The sequence below is a fragment of the Osmerus eperlanus genome, chromosome 11, assembly GCF_963692335.1.
Source record: "Osmerus eperlanus chromosome 11, fOsmEpe2.1, whole genome shotgun sequence".
Taxonomy (NCBI): Eukaryota; Metazoa; Chordata; class Actinopteri; order Osmeriformes; family Osmeridae; genus Osmerus; species Osmerus eperlanus.
This window is the reverse complement of record NC_085028.1, coordinates 5,326,147-5,345,625: the sequence shown is the minus strand read 5'-3', so window position 1 is coordinate 5,345,625 and position 19,479 is coordinate 5,326,147. Positions and strand designations below refer to the sequence as shown.

General features: G+C 46.5%; 1 protein-coding gene across 1 annotated transcript; it reads right to left on the bottom strand.

Annotated features, from left to right (window-relative positions):
- Positions 1–369: 369 nt before the first annotated feature.
- Positions 370–19,157, bottom strand: pid1 (phosphotyrosine interaction domain containing 1). Its single transcript, XM_062473335.1, has 3 exons — positions 19,002–19,157; positions 12,544–12,690; positions 370–2,218 (listed from the first exon to the last, which is right to left on the bottom strand). The coding sequence occupies exons 1-3, from the start codon at positions 19,029–19,031 to the stop codon at positions 1,727–1,729; spliced, it is 669 nt and encodes a 222-aa protein (XP_062329319.1). The 5' UTR covers positions 19,032–19,157; the 3' UTR covers positions 370–1,726.
- Between the last annotated feature and the right edge of the window lie 322 nt (positions 19,158–19,479).

Here is a 19,479-nt window from a genome sequence, read left to right as displayed (position 1 = left end):
TGTTTCTTTATCTTTGCAAATACTGTATAGAAAACACATGGTAACATTTCCAAACATTTAAAGCAAGTCTGAGCCTTAAGACAGACATGACACAGTAATCTACAGCTTTATAAACATTCTCCTCATTCTGGCACTTCCGCCCTGCAGCGTGGAATTCACCTACACACAGACACACACATACAAACACACACACACACACACACACATCCCGTTCTATGGGACTATATTCACAGTAGGCTTTAAAACACTGTTTCTGTTTGATGTTCTTGTTGTTTTATTTAAAATATCTATCAATATTGATGCTGAAATATTTGGAAAGTGATACATTTGTATTTACATAAGCTTATTGAATGAATTTCAAATACAATGTATATATTTATATAAATTGTATATATGTAGCCTACTGACCGGAGCCATCTTAAATTCTGCCTCAGTCCCAGACCACGACCAGTCCCTTTGAGAGGCTCCAGTCCGTTCAGGACGGTGGGATACAAAAGGAGGTGGGTGGAGGTCTTGTGGGGGCAGCATTTGGCCCTGAACGACCCTGCGATCCCTCCAAGGCAGCAGGGCAGGGGAGCTGGCTGAATTTGCCCATAGATTCACTCACCCAGCCTGAACGCAGAATCATTATCTTCAGGTGCCATGACAGAAACCTGTCCTTGCCATTGCAGAGCCATCAGAAATGTATAGAAACGTAAAAGTCTGCAGTTTCTAAAAAGGTGTCTGGAGCCTGAAGCCTGATAGACCTGTCATTTATTCAGAAAAGGCTACCAGGCTTCAGTCGTGTACTTGAACAGCTATGTTTGTGGTCCTCAAGCCTCTGTCTCTGATATTAACATACACTTTTCATTTAAAAATCAAACTTGGCAATTGGTCACAGTATTTTCAATCTTTAAAAGCCTCAAAAGGCATCAGAATGGGATCTTACTTGACTGTCATGAGGAGTTTCTAGTTGGATTATTTTTGCTATGATAGGTCTTGTTCCATCTGTACCTCTCTGATACATATGCACGGATATGTGCACACATACAGTCATGCACGCATGCACACGCACATACGTGCCCACTCACACTTGCACACACACACACATTTGAGAAAGGCTTGTGAGACCAGCCTGGCCACAGAGGTGGCACATAACTGATAGGCCAGATGTGGCTAAAAACCCTCTTGGTGTGTTCATATAGGGACGGAATGTGATATATATGGGGGCCAAAGCACATATATATCCATGAACCAAGCTCTATCTGCACCAAGCTGTTTACACACCAAAATTTGAGTCAAAGCTTTCTTTAAAAAAAAACTAAAAAAACACACACAAAAAAAACATATTCAACACTTAACAGTGCCATGCACTGGGGGCCTACGCACAATGAATGAGACAGACAGCAGCATAGAATGGGGTGTAACTTTCTTAGCTGTAATCCAATCTCTTCTAGGCAGGTTTGTAGGTGCATCTGTTGCCAGACATATGTTTTCAAGGGCCATTTTCAAAGAGGCAGTGTTTAACATCCCTTCCACATAAGGTCTGTAGTTGCTCCTTTGTCCTCCTAATTTCTTTATGTATATATATATATTTAATATTTTTTTTACTACATAATTGTCGTCCTGTTGTTGGCGGTGGTCTGTGTAGGTAAGATGGTGTTGTTCCGTGTTGGTACCAGAAAGAGAGAGAGAGCGCCCCCTGGCTGCACCTCGCTAGCGGGGACCGGGTGAGCCTCCCCAACGCTCAACCGTCGTCCGGGGTGGAATCATCCGGGGTGGAGTCCTCGGCAAACTCGTCGGAGGAGCTGCTCTTGTGGATGCGGCCGTCGCTGCGCATGCTGTGGAAGGTCTTGCGGAAGGCCTCCATCATGGAATGGGCCAGCTTCTTGGCCTCCAGCTTGCTCTCGCACACCACCGCGTGGCAGTCCATCTGGAAGGTCAGGTCGTCGTTGATCTCCCGGTAGATCCAGGCAAACACGTTGGGGCTCACGTTGTGGTCGGCGGTGCAGTAGGCGATTCGCGCAACCTGGTAGGTATCCATGGTGATGGAGGCCTCGCCACGGCCATCCAGGTGGTGGAGCCGTACCTGGAATGGGCGGATCTCCAAGAGGGAGTCGGCAGGGAGGAGGCCCTCTGTGGAGCGGGCCTGGCAGTCCCACAGGCCCTCCACGGCCCGTTCTGTGCAACCCGACAAGAACTGGGTCCCAGAGATGGTCACCTTGCCCAGGTAAGTCACCTGGAACAAACAGAGAACACACAAACATTCTTAGGCCCTGTTACAGTCGACCGTACAATAATGAATGCCGTACGTTTGCTCTTAGACACCAAAACGAAACAAAAACTGCTAGATATGTTGTGTAAACACTGGGGGCTGTGTGTGTGTTTGTGTGTGTATTATTTCCTACACAGCAGAGGCCGAGGCTGCAATGAAACACTGCAGCATACCATAGTAATGACACGCTGCATACCAGCAGACACAGGCGAGGTACAGCCATACTTTCAACTAGAGGCACAGAGAGGGGGAGAGGAAAGAGAAGAGGACGAGAAGGAGGAGAGCGGAGGAGGGAAGAGAAGAGAAGAATGAGTGAGAAGGCGGTAAAGGGTTTGTAGGGAAGGGAGGCCAGGCCAGTCAAGGTTGACTTGTGAGTGTTTCCCGAAGGGTGCACTTTATGACAGAGGAGGAGTCAGCAGAGTGTGAAGTGGTCTGTTTTCTTTGTTGTTCCAGTCTATGTTTACAGGGGGCGGGGGAGGACTCAGTTCGTATTTAGTATTGGTAGTCTATCAAACAACTGGGAAGAGTATTTGCGGGACATAGTTGGACGAAGACGTGGACAGCAGGAGAAAATCCTGGGAGGCTTCTTCTCCGTGAGACGTTGTCTCGTGAAGGACAACAAAGCCTAAATCTAAGACACTCTCTTTCTCTTTCAGTCGGTTTTATTGAGTGAATTCCGTTGGCTTCCTGGAGCTAGAGAGACATGGAGAACAAACAGTCAGCATGTGCACTGTGGGGAAACTCTCCACCAGAGAGAGCAGACTCACATGTCACCTGTACTGTAGGCCTGAACCTGTCTGACATGGCCCAGTACCAGGGTACACTATACAGAGTCCAGTAGTGCAGAAGGACAACAAAGTCCAAAACAAACAAAAAGAACAAGGGGACAGAGTGACAAGAGAGAGTATAGCAATGACAGAAAACCAACTGCATCCTCATGCATGGTTTTTCATCAAAAGACCACAGAGTTACCAGAGCCATCATCCTCAACTTCCAATGCTTGTCACGGCCATGCCCCAGTGACCCTGGTGTTTCCCCTTGTGTTTCCCTAGTGTGTTACCTGCCTCACTTGGTGTTTTCTTGTCATTCTCTGTGTGTGGGCATGACCCCCCCTCCCCCTATTTCTACAGGAGTAGTCTGTGTTTGTGTTTTCATTGAGATGTTCCCAGTTTTTCGAGTCTAGATTACCATGAACAATAGTTTACTTTTTGTACGATAATAATGAATACTTCACTGGTATATCTTAGCTAATACGCAATCCAAAATGCTTCCTAGTATTGGGGTGAAAGAGGTATCAGGCTAAGGTCTGTGCACAAAAAAGGGAGGCTTTGGCAGGAGGTCGAATTTGGAGAGGACAACTGGAATTCTAGAGACCTCCTGTGACCAGCGAGACCTTGGCCCTCTAGACACACAAACACACACGGCACCTGGGGAGGTGTTTGGAGTTTAGCAAGAGGAACAGAGGCTGCTTTTCTTGCTCTGTGGTTCTCTGCGATCCCTGGTCCTCCACAGACTCCCTCACTCCTCCGGTCCCGCACAGTATTTCCATCCTCAAAGCCTGTCATTGACAGCAGTTTGCTTTAGACTTTGCGACCTCGCACAGACTAAACATGTGTGCTCTGGATGCCTGAGGGGTTGGGGCCAGCAATCACTGCGTCAAAGTGCTATTTCTCACAACACAGAACAACTCTGACTCCAAGCTTTCTGAGGAGAGCAGTGTGTGTTCATGTGTGAGTTATACATGCATATGTGTGTGTTTTCAAATGCTTAAACCAACAGACAGGCTCCTGTCATGCTACAGTGAGGTCATGAGGGCACAGAGGGGTTCTGTCCAGCAGGGTAAGTATAGCTTCACACATGCAGCAAAAAAGGTGTCAGTCCCTATCATGTGGTGTTTGCAATCTATTTTGTCGACTGATCTGGGACATTCTGGTACTTAACAAAGTCTGTGTTGTCAAACGTAACGGTTGGTATTCATCCTGCTGGGAGTTGTTTGAGACAGACGGAGAGGGAGAGGGGGAGAGAGAGAGAGAGAGAAAGAGAGGGAGAGGGAGAGGGAGAGAGAAAGAGAGAGCGGAAGATTGACTTTGTCTTCTGGGAACGGGTATGGCTAGAGCAGATGGAGAGATACTCAGCCTCCATTTACATTTGATCTTTCTCATTCTCTTTCTAACCACCACCCTTCCCCCCTTCCCCTCACTTTCTCAAGTTTTAAATAAATAAGGGCTGCTCTCTCTCTCTCTCACACACACACACACACACACACACACACACACAGTACAGCATGCCTAGCTTGGTGTCGCCAAACCAATTTGCTTGTGTGAGATCCTCTCAGTTTGTTTTCAATTTCCAAGGGGCGTTATCAACAGGCACAGACCAAAATGCCTCTGGTCGTAACTGGATAGATACAACCAATTACAGCAACGAAACGTCATCTTGGTTGTTTATAAAATACCTCAACAGCGCTCCTCTGTACAGCCATCGTATTACACCCGCCTCATGTTAGATAAACGGTTGTGATTGGCCCGGCACTTTCCATGCTGGAGGGAAATCTGTTTGAATGGGAGGGTGGCCAGACATATCTGCCAGAGAAAAATAAACATGAGCTGGCAGATTGATCTGGTTCCCAGGCTGCAGTGAGCCAGTTCTGGAGGGAGAATTTAACAGGCAAACAGCAAACAGCAGCAAAGGTAAGGAAGAGTCCCCTCTCATCACCTCCTCTATCATCCAGACAGAGACACATTTACAGTGCAGACAGACACTGACGTGGTCAAATTCCTCCAAGACTTTGTGGTGGATCCATTAGAGGCATCTCTCCCCGGCCTCAGCACATAGGGGGGGAGAGCACAGGTACAGTGCAAATGCACAGCGAACAGGCACAAGGCCGTAGGAGTTCACTAGAAAACAAACAGGCACAGCTCAGCGAGCATGGTTAAACACTAACATGTGTGGGTACAATTGTAAGCACTAGGAACATGGGGAATTGTCTTTCAGCACATCCCCCTGTAGCATGTGTCCCGCTCCAACACAAGCACACACGGAGATTCTTGCACAAACACACGTTTCTTGCTGCAAAAAACATTCATAGCTTTTGACAAAGACACACATATAGCTTTCTGTGAGAATAACCTTCAATGTTGAAATGTCCATCCCCCATGTTGACAAAGAATCTTATCTCTGCATTTGTCATGAGAACACACACAACCACAAAGGCAGTTTGGAGCCAATAACTCGTTGCCAAACGACCACACACACAACTCCTAGACACCCCCACTTGTAATGAACAAAACATGCAGAGACCGTTATAAGAAAAGAGAGATAGACATATTAACGAAAGAATAGCACAGCACCCAAAAACATCCTATAGAATATAACTAAATTGATGGGACTTTCGTTGTGTTTTGTTTCGGTAATGTGAAACTTCGGAAAACAGAAAGAACAAAAAAGAGAGTAAGAGAGAAACAGAAAATGGAAGAGAAGCGCAGCACAGAAAGAAAGGTGTTGAAGGCAGCCCCAAGTGGACTTCCTATCAAAGACAGCCAGTCAGAGGGAAGTCCTGCTTGTAGATGCACATCAGTGCAGAAGCGAGGAGTTAACCCAATACAGGCTTTCGCCTCGTCTCTGTCCAATCCAGCACACACACGTGCACACACGCACGCACACGCTCATTGAGGAACAGACGCTCTAATCAGCAAACCTCACGTTAGAATACTAAATGTTACCCTCACCCTGTCACCAGAGAGTCCTGTCTCAATGTTACCCTCACCCTGTCACCAGAGAGTCCTGTCTCAATGTTACCCTCACCCTGTCACCAGAGAGTCCTGTCTCAATGTTACCCTCACCCTGTCACCAGAGAGTCCTGTCTCAATGTTACCCTCACCCTGTCACCAGAGAGTCCTGTCTCAATGTTACCCTCACCCTGTCACCAGAGAGTCCTGTCTCAATGTTACCCTCACCCTGTCACCAGAGAGTCCTGTCTCAATGTTACCCTCACCCTGTCACCAGAGAGTCCTGTCTCAATGTTACCCTCACCCTGTCACCAGAGAGTCCTGTCTCAATGTTACCCTCACCCTGTCACCAGAGAGTCCTGTCTCAATGTTACCCTCACCCTGTCACCAGAGAGTCCTGTCTCAATGTTACCCTCACCCTGTCACCAGAGAGTCCTGTCTCAATGTTACCCTCACCCTGTCACCAGAGAGTCCTGTCTCAATGTTACCCTCACCCTGTCACCAGAGAGTCCTGTCTCAATGTTACCCTCACCCTGTCACCAGAGAGTCCTGTCTCAATGTTACCCTCACCCTGTCACCAGAGAGTCCTGTCTCAATGTTACCCTCACCCTGTCACCAGAGAGTCCTGTCTCAATGTTACCCTCACCCTGTCACCAGAGAGTCCTGTCTCAATGTTACCCTCACCCTGTCACCAGAGAGTCCTGTCTCAATGTTACCCTCACCCTGTCACCAGAGAGTCCTGTCTCAATGTTACCCTCACCCTGTCACCAGAGAGTCCTGTCTCAATGTTACCCTCACCCTGTCACCAGAGAGTCCTGTCTCAATGTTACCCTCACCCTGTCACCAGAGAGTCCTGTCTCAATGTTACCCTCACCCTGTCACCAGAGAGTCCTGTCTCAATGTTACCCTCACCCTGTCACCAGAGAGTCCTGTCTCAATGTTACCCTCACCCTGTCACCAGAGAGTCCTGTCTCAATGTTACCCTCACCCTGTCACCAGAGAGTCCTGTCTCAATGTTACCCTCACCCTGTCACCAGAGAGTCCTGTCTCAATGTTACCCTCACCCTGTCACCAGAGAGTCCTGTCTCAATGTTACCCTCACCCTGTCACCAGAGAGTCCTGTCTCAATGTTACCCTCACCCTGTCACCAGAGAGTCCTGTCTCAATGTTACCCTCACCCTGTCACCAGAGAGTCCTGTCTCAATGTTACCCTCACCCTGTCACCAGAGAGTCCTGTCTCAATGTTACCCTCACCCTGTCACCAGAGAGTCCTGTCTCAATGTTACCCTCACCCTGTCACCAGAGAGTCCTGTCTCAATGTTACCCTCACCCTGTCACCAGAGAGTCCTGTCTCAATGTTACCCTCACCCTGTCACCAGAGAGTCCTGTCTCAATGTTACCCTCACCCTGTCACCAGAGAGTCCTGTCTCAATGTTACCCTCACCCTGTCACCAGAGAGTCCTGTCTCAATGTTACCCTCACCCTGTCACCAGAGAGTCCTGTCTCAATGTTACCCTCACCCTGTCACCAGAGAGTCCTGTCTCAATGTTACCCTCACCCTGTCACCAGAGAGTCCTGTCTCAATGTTACCCTCACCCTGTCACCAGAGAGTCCTGTCTCAATGTTACCCTCACCCTGTCACCAGAGAGTCCTGTCTCAATGTTACCCTCACCCTGTCACCAGAGAGTCCTGTCTCAATGTTACCCTCACCCTGTCACCAGAGAGTCCTGTCTCAATGTTACCCTCACCCTGTCACCAGAGAGTCCTGTCTCCGACAGGCTCCAGCATCTGTGGGACCGAGAGGGACTGGAGGCTTGTCCAGATGGTTATGATATCACTGTTCTCCAAAACAACAGAATCATACCTTCAACCCCAAGGCCTGTCTGAGAATGTCCTGTCAAATCTGGAGATACAAGACTCCAGGGAAGGTTACTTTTGAAACATCTAGAAGACCCATGAACAAAGGGAAGACTGGACATGATACAATGAATAATTCTCACGTAATCTAGTTGGATACAAAAATAATTGGGTTAAATCCTTTAAGACCAACTCAGGTTGGGTTCTCAAAGTTGTTTGGTAATTCATTAAAAGCCTCAGTAGAGATTAAGAGAATAAATACTTCATGAAGGTTGTTCGATTCTGGTATTAATAGGAAGTCTTATTATGTCTTATGTCAGTTTTCCCAACAATTTGGTGTAAATCAAGGTTATGTTCTATCTCCAACACTTCTATTTATGTTGAATCAGCACTTTAAATGAAAGCTTCTATCTTAGGGGTTGACTATCACATTGTGGGATTTCAAACATATGTGCATTGTTTACAGTGCTCAAAGTTTATATTGTTTCTTTTTAAAATGATGTCTACACTATTGGAAAAAGTCTAGAAATGTCAATTATGCGTGGAAATCTGTGTCATATGACAAAAGACTAACTGTACCCTGGCGCACAATAATGAGCAAGTTCAAGTGGAGCCAGAGTTCAATGTCCAGTGGAAGAGAGATTAGACAAACATGGTGGGAGCGTCTCTCCCAGCTGCTGAAGCTGGTGAAGCTGACGTCAGACTGAGCACAGCGGCTGAAGCTGACGTCAGACTGAGCACAGCGGCTGAAGCTGACGTCAGACTGAGCACAGCGGCTGAAGCTGACGTCAGACTGAGCACAGCGGCTGAAGCTGACGTCAGACTGAGCACAGCCGGTGAAGCTGACGTCAGTCTGAGCACAGCCGGTGAAGCTGACGTCAGTCTGAGCACAGCGGCTGAAGCTGACGTCAGTCTGAGCACAGCGGCTGAAGCTGACGTCAGTCTGAGCACAGCGGCTGAAGCTGACGTCAGTCTGAGCACAGCGGCTGAAGCTGACGTCAGTCTGAGCACAGCGGCTGAAGCTGACGTCAGTCTGAGCACAGCGGCTGAAGCTGACGTCAGTCTGAGCACAGCGGCTGAAGCTGACGTCAGTCTGAGCACAGCGGCTGAAGCTGACGCTGAGAAGCAGAGACGGCACCAGAGCGCCCGGCTCCCTGCAGCAGCCGCCATCTTGACCTCCACACTCGGTCACTATGGTAACATTGTGCCACTCGCTGCTCTCTGGCGGGTCATTATATAATCACAGAGATGCAGAACAGAGCTCAGGCCATTATCTCCCCTATGGGGATCAGCCCCTGTTAACACTACCAACACAAATGCACACACACACTCAGCTTGGTTTATCTATCTTAGTGGGGGCCGAACATTAACTTCCATTCAAAAATGTGTTGTTATCTATAACCACTAACCCTTCATGTTCCCTAACCCTAATTTAAACCCTAATTTGAACCTTAACACAAAACCCCTAAACCCCCCTGAAAAAGCATTTGAAGGTATGGGGTCAAAAGGGCCCCGCAAGGTCAGATGTTTAACGTTTCACTATATTAGGGTATTTGGTCCCCACAAGGGTAGTTAAACAAGAACACACACACCTCTATTTCACATGGGGTGTTTATAGTTTCTTTGTGCTGGTAGACAGTGTTCTTTATCAGACCTGGAAAAAGCTAATGGGAATTAAAGGGCTGGAGGAGGACTGAATAATTACTCACAGAACACTGCATGGCGGCATGGCTTTCCCCTAAAGATCACAGCAATGCACACATGTAGCCGTTCCACATTGAGGTGACTGACTGGGGTCCCGTTCACTCACAAGCAGGCAGTTGGATAATGCAAGGTTCTCTCTTGGCCCCAGGGTGAAACTAGGTCTGTGGGCTCCAGGGTACAAAGCATGCTCTGACAGAAGGGTGGGGAGAGGTGGCCTCTCATCTCAGTGTGCTTTGCCAGAGTAGCTTATAGATCAGGGAGTGTGTATGTGTGTGTTTGGGAGGGGGGGGGCTGAGGGAACCAGGATACAAAAGCATACAATCCATTACTCTCCATTCCCCACCACTCGATGTGAGCACCAGGAATATATATAAGACTTGTCCAGTTGTGCCAGTGCAGAGGGAGACCTGATACAGGCACTCGCACAACTGCTGCCTAGCAGCCTCAGGCTTGGCCAACTCTCCTAGCAGAGAGAAGATAAAACACACATTCTGTACCCACCCACCTACCCACCCACCCACCCACACACACACTCCACTAATTGAGCTGTAAATATTCAAATCCCCAACCCCCAATATAAGTCTTATTTCTGCTGCTCTGGAAATTGCTACAGAAAATGGAAGGCTGGAGAAGCAGAGAGAGAGAGTGAGTAAGGGGGGGAAAACCCTCTTCTTTTTAGCCCAAAGACTCGATAAATAGATGTAGTGGTATCCATGGCAACGTAGCTAAGATCTCTCCTGGTTACTTTGAAGAAGGTGCCTGAGGTGGTTGGGGAGGAGAGGCAGGGTGTGGGGTGTGTGCAGATTGAGCAATTCACAATGGACAGGGAGCCACAACAACACCTCCCCACAGCAGTTTGGAGTAATACCAGCATATGTACCTACACCCATAGTATGCCTGTCTCCCCAGACCACATTTCAGTCTCTTCCTCTCAGCCTCTCCCCCCGACCAGCCAGAGCAGTCCTTTCCTCTAGCCCTGCTCCGCCAGCCCACAATCCAGTCTCCTCTCCCGCTGCAGCCAAACCCAGCGCAGCCTGTCTTCTGCTTTCCTACACCAGCTCAGAGAGCTCAAAGAACAGTTCAGTCTCCTCTCCCCCGCCCAGCCAGTCCACAAGCTCCTCCACTTCTGCCAGTGACTCATAAAGACAGGCTGATTGGGTTTCAGGACAATTTCGCAGGTGTGCTGGAACTGCTGCTCCTGTCACCTTCCAGATGGGACTTCTGTTCTCCTCGTTAGACGGTCACATGCTCTGTGCTACTACCCTGATCAAAACAGAAGCATCCATTACCTACTAAAACACTTCCAAATAGTCGGTTGATATTGAAAACAAAAACGCTCAATAAAAAATAAAAAACATTTCGCCACAAGGTTCCATGTGTGTATGGGCATTCCAGAGCAACATATCCAACACGTTGTGTCTGCTGTTATGAGACATCCCGCACACACTCCTCCGGTTCACCTCCACTGCATGCTGCCCTGTGCACCGTGTTTACATGCAGTTTCATCTTCCTTCCATGATGAGTTTAAAGATCATTCTGAATATAAAGCTCTATATGCATGCTCCTCCTCGTGAAGGACGGGTATATCATTCTATAGTTTGGCTTCTATTCTTCATCTATTAATTCCAACTTTGCCACTATTCTGTACGAGGCATCTTAAGCACCTTGTGTCACATCTCTGTAGGTAGATCCATGGATCCGCTTGTGATGGTCATGGGATGAAAAGGGAATGCATTTGATTCATGTCATCACCAGTAAAATGAATATAAAAATGTTATGATGAATGAAATACATGACTAAACCCAGAAACACGCATGGAATCCTAAACTACATGTATTTTATTGGCGAAAAAGCAAACTGCCCAAGTCACAAAGTAGACCATTTATTTGGGTTATTTAATATACATGTACACAGGTACCCATAAGAAAAAACGTATAAATTTGAGACCGTGTAGACACGTGGTTCAGAAGCTCTATTTAGAATGAATTGATTCCAAATTACCAAATAATGTACTAACTTTCTACTACATGGTTTTGTGGCATTTTAACCTTCTGGCTCCCATACACAGAGGCATGTATAAATACACACACAGAAGTGTTAATAGTGTAATAATAGCATGAGTTTCTCTTGCTATTTTAGTCCGTAGGCATGTTTGTTTGAGTTTTAACACAGAGAGCATACTGTGAGTCAGACAGCTCAGAGGATAAACAACTAAATTAGACAGATATCAGAACCAGAGAGGAAAACAAACACACGGGGCACGCACAAACACACGCACACACAAACAAACACACACACACACACGATAACACTCTGCAAGCCAGGGATCTAAGAGTCATATCAGTGTTTCCCCTACCGTTATATTAGTGGGGCGCCCCGCCCCCCCAATGGCACCCCCGCCCCCCCTGGAAGGTCAAGTTAATTAAAAAAATAAATAAAATAAAAATATATATATAATTTTAAAGAATTCTATATATAATTATTTATTTTTTTATATAGCGCCAGATCACAAAATAAGTCATTTAAGGTTATCATTCCTATAAAACAGGTCTATAGCTTGCTCTTTTATTAAACAAACTAAATTGCCTTCTGTTATTTATCTTATTTACACGACGGCATGTCATTTCTGTCTCTACATGTTCAGCTAACCATGTCTCTACATGGTCGCCCCCCCCCCCCCCAAAACTGTAAACCTAGGGGAAACACTGCATATGATGTTCAAACAAGCTTATTGTACAGCCTAGTATAGCCAGGAACAAAATGGCTCCAGTTACAAAAGTAAAGCATGTGGCTAATCTCTCTCCTGTTCCAGATCACCTTCCACAGGGTGAACTCTGGGTGGTACTGTATGGTTCTGTACCTTGTACTCTGGGTGGTACTGCATGGTTCTGTACCTTGTACTCTGGGTGGTACTGCATGGTTCTGTACATTGTACTCTGGGTGGTACTGCATGGTTCTGTACCTTGTACTCTGGGTGGTACTGTATGTGTGATTCTGTACCTTGTAGCCGGCGTGTGTCCGGTTCTTCATGAGTGGGGTGGTGGAACACAGCTCTATTGCCTCTGGCTCGTGGAATATCACCGTGGGCAACGGCTCCTTCCTCAGAGTCAACACGTTGAGCTTGGTCTTCAGCATGGTCTGGAAGTGCTGAGGAGAGGAGAGGAGAGTCAACTCTGGCTGGTGGGCTCTGTGTGGCCTGTTCATACACTATTAATGACATGCATGGAACATTGAGACAAATCCACAGCGGATTTATTCATGAGTATGAGTTTTTAGTTAAATGTACTGAAAACATGGGAACAGGGTGTGACACATTCTATATTAGGCTACTATATCTATAGGATAGGAGTCCATAAACCCCACAAAACTGCTTTTACTGTAAACATCAACGTTTTCCTGATACTGATACACCTTTCTGGATGATGACAATTCTGCTCAACTGGGGAGGGGGGGGGGTGGTTAGTCATACAGATTAAGAGCCCTATTTGCCCACACAATTTCAACAATGCAGTGGGCAAATGGCAAATTAATTCCATTGCGTATCATCAGAGCTGTAGTTGACACTGATGGTTAGAGCGGCTACAGATGGTCTACAGGGGACTCAAAATAAAGTGTAACCGAACTACATTTAGATTCCATATTAAAAATGCCTATTCTGCTACCCAGGAGGACTTTACATGAGCATAATCCAATTAGTTCTTAATTATGTTACAACCCAAGGAAAAGGCGGGACTGCATCCGTCATGTGTAGGTCAGCACCAAGTCTGAGGCCCCGGCTCGGCTGAGACTAAAAAACTATCACCGACGGTTCTGCCTTGCAGAGGTTGTGAGACTCATGATTTCATTAGCTGCTCGGTTTCGTCTTGGCTATTTCAAGGAAACCCAGAAATTCCTCAGCACCACCTCGGAGGCCCAGAGAGAACATGTGGTTCTGCTCGGCCTCACGAAACCACGGCTGCAGATCCCAGTCTGGGCCGAGGCTGGCGGCCAGGCCCTCATCTCCTGTTTTGACGGAGTCTTCACACGCAGAGAGAACCTTCTCCATCTGCTCGGCATATTGGTGCAGCCAGCAGTCTGACAGGCTCTATACACAGCATGCCCAAACATACCGTGGTACTCACACAAAAAGTTGAATAGGACGTGTTGATTGGGGATCTAGATGTTTATTTATTTATTATAAAATATACATATGAATAATATTAATGATAATAATAATAAAATGCCTTTATTTCAAGGCATGTTCTATAAAAATAAAAAGACGCACACTGTCAAAGGCAAAGCCAGAACCACACACTTTTCCAGGGCTTCTTAGGAAGTTGCAAGAAGGTATAGTTATTGAGTAACTTAGACCCACACATTTCTGAAGGTAATGACATGAGGGTCTGGAAAAGGATCATGAACTGAGGCATCACATTTTATATCACATTTTTCAGAATCATCTTTTCATCCTTCAGCTTCAGAATTGTATTTTGTAAGTCTGTCTTGGGTGCCAATGTTTTAGGTTCTTGAATATGAATCACCACATACAGTATCTATGGCAGCCAGAGACAGCAAAACTGTTTTGAAGTAATCATTGGATTCTGAGAGTGACTTGCATTATCACTAATCCATCACATCCTGACAGGTGAGCTCAGCTATGATGAAAGGTGCTCCTCCCTGTGCCATGCTGACCACGCCTCCATGTCTGACACTGACCCGGCCTGCGCTGCTCTGGGAGCGCCACCACATCCGGTTCACCTCCAGTTCTTTCACCACTAGGAACTCCACCCTGGTGACTCCACCTCACCAAAACAGTATTCTGTTGTGACTCAGCAGCACTACTCTTAATGCCCACGAGACAACACAAACTAACTGAAGCTGTAAACCCCAGAACCTTTCCTGGATATCTGTGGTTTGAACTTCTGAAGAGGGGAGAACCGATGACGCCCTAAACAAAGGAATGTACATTTGTGGTTGAATGGTGTTCTCACAAACTGGGATAGATGGGAAGAGAGCAGACGGAGAAACAAGAAGAAAGAAGTGAGAAGAGATGGAGAAGAGGGGAGAAGAAAGGGAAGTTGTGAAACTAAAGCCACGTGTGTAAACGCTCACTGACCTCCGCGTCAGCACTTTACGGCTTCCTGACAGCGGCCCACATTCCTGTGGTCAGGGGGGGGGCTCAGACCCCCTCCCGGAGAGTGGGGAGGTGAGGGGGGGGCTCGCCTAGGCTCAACAGAATAACACAGGAATTCTATTCATAATATTTTTACTGTATTTAAGTTTTTATTTCTTTGGCATAAGAAACAGTCTCATCAAGTTACTGTTGTTATGACTTCTATTTCTAACTAACCCCTGGCGAGGAAAATTCTTAACCAACAGAGGTGAGGGCTTGGGGTGGGGGATGTTGGGGGAACTCAAAAGGACTGAGTGATTTCAGATTTTTATTTTCACAGCAAGATGCTGTTCATTAACAGCAGAAAGATGAAACCTTTGTTAATCTCACAAATTGTGGCACGCACACACACACACACGCGTGTGTGCAGGGAGCGGAAGAACAAGCACACGCATTCCAGACCGTCCACCTAGAGGAATGTTCCTCTGCCTTTTCCCCATCCTGCTGTTCTGTCCTCAAGGGGGACCAGAAGCAGTGGGCACCCGGGGCCCAAGGCCATGTGCTCAGACATAGGCAGGAGAACGAACTGTTCTGCATGTTGTTGTAGGGAACTCAAGTGAGCACAGGGAGAATCTGCCATTTCCACACAGAAAGGCCCGGAAGAGCCCACTTGAGCACCGAACATTGCCCCATGCAGGAATCGAACTCAGGACATTCTTGCTGTGCCACACAGCTGTGCTACATGACACACTATGCCCTGGACAGTCAGTCATTTAGATCATTCATCGACGTCCTGACATGCTTTTTCCAAAGCAACAGCCCTTTATTAGGAAGATATTATATATTTTCTTAATTTTCCTATAAGTCCCAGTTATGCATTAGTTGTTGCTTTCACAAAGTCATAAAAAAACTATTTTAAAAACAAATTAAGAAACATACATCTGAAGGCTCACAGTCTACCTCTTGGTATGTTTATTTGTTCATTTAAATAATTGATTTCTAAAATGCTATAGCTAATTAGCTTATGTACTGTACAGTTAGCTATAGCACCTGCCGCTTGTCCAAAGATTGCTATTTGGTTGGGTTAGGCTAGACTAATAAGCAGGTTTGTCAAAAGACGTAATTTGAAATAGTTGCCAAAATGAATACTGAATTAAACTAAAATATGTTGCAAGCCTAAAGCCTCCAGCAGTAAGGAGTCTTAACAGAGCACAGATTGGACGTTAACACTACACTTGGGGTTTAACCACACTAACACATCACACTGCAGTCTGCCCCATCCACAAACTGAATTCCCCCCCAGCGTATTAGATTGAAACATGCAAGCCCCTAAAGAAATCAGTGACCCCCCCCCCACACACACACACACTTAGATGAAAGGGTGAGTCTGCACATATCCAGATGTGTGCTAGCTGGCGTGTTGGTGGAGGAAGACCCTACATCTGGCGAGACAGTGGGTCATCTTCGACAGCCTGGTCACAGAATGTTCTCAGCCCCTATCTAGCCGGCAGCTCCTAAGATTTTTGTTCAGACCCACACACGTATACACCGACACACACACACACACATTTTGGCTCCATCTGGGGTCTGACCGAGTCATTAGACACACAGTCTGGGCCATTGCTAAAAGGTAGCAGGCACACTGTGCGACTGGTTGGCTCCACAACTACAGCTCAGACCCCCCTGAAGCCCTACATGGTACGATCCAGCCACGACACACTGGTCCTGACGGCCTGTGTGTGTTAACGGGCTCATCTTCCGATGCAGGGACAATTTACAAGTGGAACCCGAATCTACAGAGTTCTGTGGGAGGTCCTGAGCCCTGTTTGGTGGTGATAGGGTTGGTGCTGTGCATTCAGAAAGATTCAGGATTAACTCAATTGGGGGGGGGGGGGGGGGAGAGAGAGGGGGGGGGGGGGGAGAGAGAATGTTGCATGCAAAAATACAGTATTGTGCATACAGAAGAATCCACATGGAGCTGCTAGCTAGTTCTTCCCAAGGGTTCCAGGAGGCCTTTGATGAACAGAGCCACGGGCCACCACAACCCCAGACAGACCCAGAGGTTTCTGGCCGTGTGTATCCTCTAGCAGGCTGGCAGTTCTGCAGTCAGGAACCACTCTTTGTTTACTTAGCTATCTGGTACTAAAGTACACAGAACGACAAGTTTGAGAATGCTGAGAAACTGTCTAAGGGGAACATTGTCATAAAAGGAAGTGCGTGTCTGTCAGCTGAATTGCGTGAATGGTGAAAATAAACCCTGCCTGATGCTAGGAGGAAGAAGCAGTTACAAAAGAGCTGATTCTACAGCTGTGGTCTGGGAACAGAACAATACTGCATCCCACATCCAGTTGTTGCAACACTAGTGGTTCTTCTTAAACACCATCTTAAAATAGGCATTGGTAAGAAAACCACAGCATGCAAGGTAGTCTAGAAGATGCATGCAAGGTAGGCTATAAGATGCATGCAAGGTAGGCTATAAGATGCATGCAAGGTAGGCTATAAGATGCTAACTTCAGTCAAACCCCTCTTGGCTACCGTCAGCCATATAGCAGTCGTCATGCCACCCTTTGTAGGCACCTGTGTTTACAACTTCCCATTTCTCTTCTCTTCCTACTTCAACATTAGATTAAAATGCAGCAAGACATCCTGTGTTCCCATAGCAACAGAGGAGAGAACAAGAAGGATACCATGGTAACGGCGCAAAAACAACCTACAGTAAACACATCTTAAACAGGGAAGAACTCAAAAAATGTCACATTGCACAATCAAGGTTCAAGATAACACTACAGTCAAGAAGATGCAACACTCATTATTGCCATGGTTACAGGGCAGCAAGTGACAGCTAATCCCCATTGTTACGGTACAGAATGTCACAGTACCGAAGGAGCCATTTACAGTGTTATGTTAGCCCCAGTGTTTAAATTGACCCTAGTTTGGGATTTCTGGGTCCACAGTGATCCAGCTGAAGATAAGAAAGTTATGGGGTAGACACAAGCATCCAAACCATGCAGGTCATGTGACATGGGGCATTACTGCACAGTGAGCTGGAACAACTCTATTAGCATGTGATAAATGGCTCTCTCTGTGAACTGTACCTTTTTTCCCCCAGGGGATAGAACTGTTCACAGGGACAAGAACTGAAGCCAGAGGGCAGACCCTCCTACAGAACACACAACATTACTCTTCTGTGTGAAGACCAGAATTAGAACTAGAATTAGGAACCACATGCTAAACTTACTGTTGAGGCAGACTATAGACAGTGTTGCCTTTTTTTAACCCACAGACAAAACAACTGTCGTTGCTCATTGGGCAGGGTGGTCAAGTTGACCAAGATATGTAAACTGAGTTATTCTGGAAAGTCTTTGTGAAAGTGTTTTTGCGGAATTGAGATTACAGATCTCATCTCAAATGAACTGTATTTCAAGGTATGCTAAATATGTAGGGCCTACAAATAACAAAAGACCCAAGCATAGTGTATAATACGATGATATCTTCCTGATGCCTGAACCAGTGCTCAGTGAGAGGTATTGTGCAAGTCCCTTTGGCAAGCGGTCTACCCCACATCTGGAGACCATTACGCGAGAGGAGACGTAAAGCCAGCCTCGGTGGACGGCTTCCCCCTCGCCCCTGGAGATCAAAATACGTGTCATTAATAAAAATGAGTTTTCACTATTGCCAAAGAGGTCAAATAATTTAATTATCAAGTTATTTTTAAGCATGTGGTGCAGTTCCAGGGTGTTTTTTTTGGGGTCATGGGTCTATTTTCATGTTGACACACTTGGGTAAATAAGAGCCCCGGAATGCACAAACTACATGTGAATGTGTGAATACATGTGAAAATAACAGAAAATATGCCTTCATTTTGAGCGAATAATATGGACTACCATACTGTCCATCATGCTATTTACACATGTGAGCGTCTTCGAAGAATATGATAACTGGAGACCATGCAGCTGGCGTCTCAGGCAGTATTAAACTGACACCTACATTTGCCTAACGGGTAACTTATGAAACAGTGTACAACGTTGCACTGGTTGGGTAATGGGCATTGTCGTGGGAGGGAGGGGTCCTGGAATCAGCAGACAGAAGGTAACATGGGACGCTGGGATCGAAATCCTGCAACAATCCTTATTGTTTCGGTACTAATTACTACAACTATAAACTCTATGATCAAATGTGGCTTAAATTTAGGCTAAGAACTGATCAATGTTGACCATATCAATACAGAACTTCTGTATTCAGCTGCTAGATGTACATAACGCTTTCAAGCTCATTGACCATGCATAGCGTCCACCCAGCTTCAGCACGATGGATCGAGCGCAAAACCTGGCATACACAGCTGTGCATGGTGGGGATAAATTCATACCTGCAATCGCTCTGTCGCGGGCTGCCACATGTTAGAATCACAGATTTCCGTCTCCACAATGGCTTGTTCGTCTCTGTAGTCCAAATCACATCTGCTTGGCGTCGCCGCTTGCCTCTCTTTTGCAGTCTATAGAAAACAGACCGTGAATTCCAATGGTGTGGACGACGTAGCTCCGCCTGTGCGTAGGTACAAGAAACCTGAAGAGGGCGGTAGCAAGCCCAATATTTCCAGTCTGAGCAGCTTGCAAGTGCAGAATATGAGAATAGTATTGACTTCAGGCTACTTCAAAGTCTCGCAGAAGAGTATAGGCTGATTATGTTATGATTTTAGCCATATTCAGCCAGTTAAAGCTAAGGTTTGCCCTCTAGTTTTAATCTTACACTCACTGTTCTAATGTCAAACTAAATGTGTCTTGCTGATCTATAGAAGCCATTCAGTGAACTGAGACCCAGAATTTGCTACCGGTCGGATATGTGTG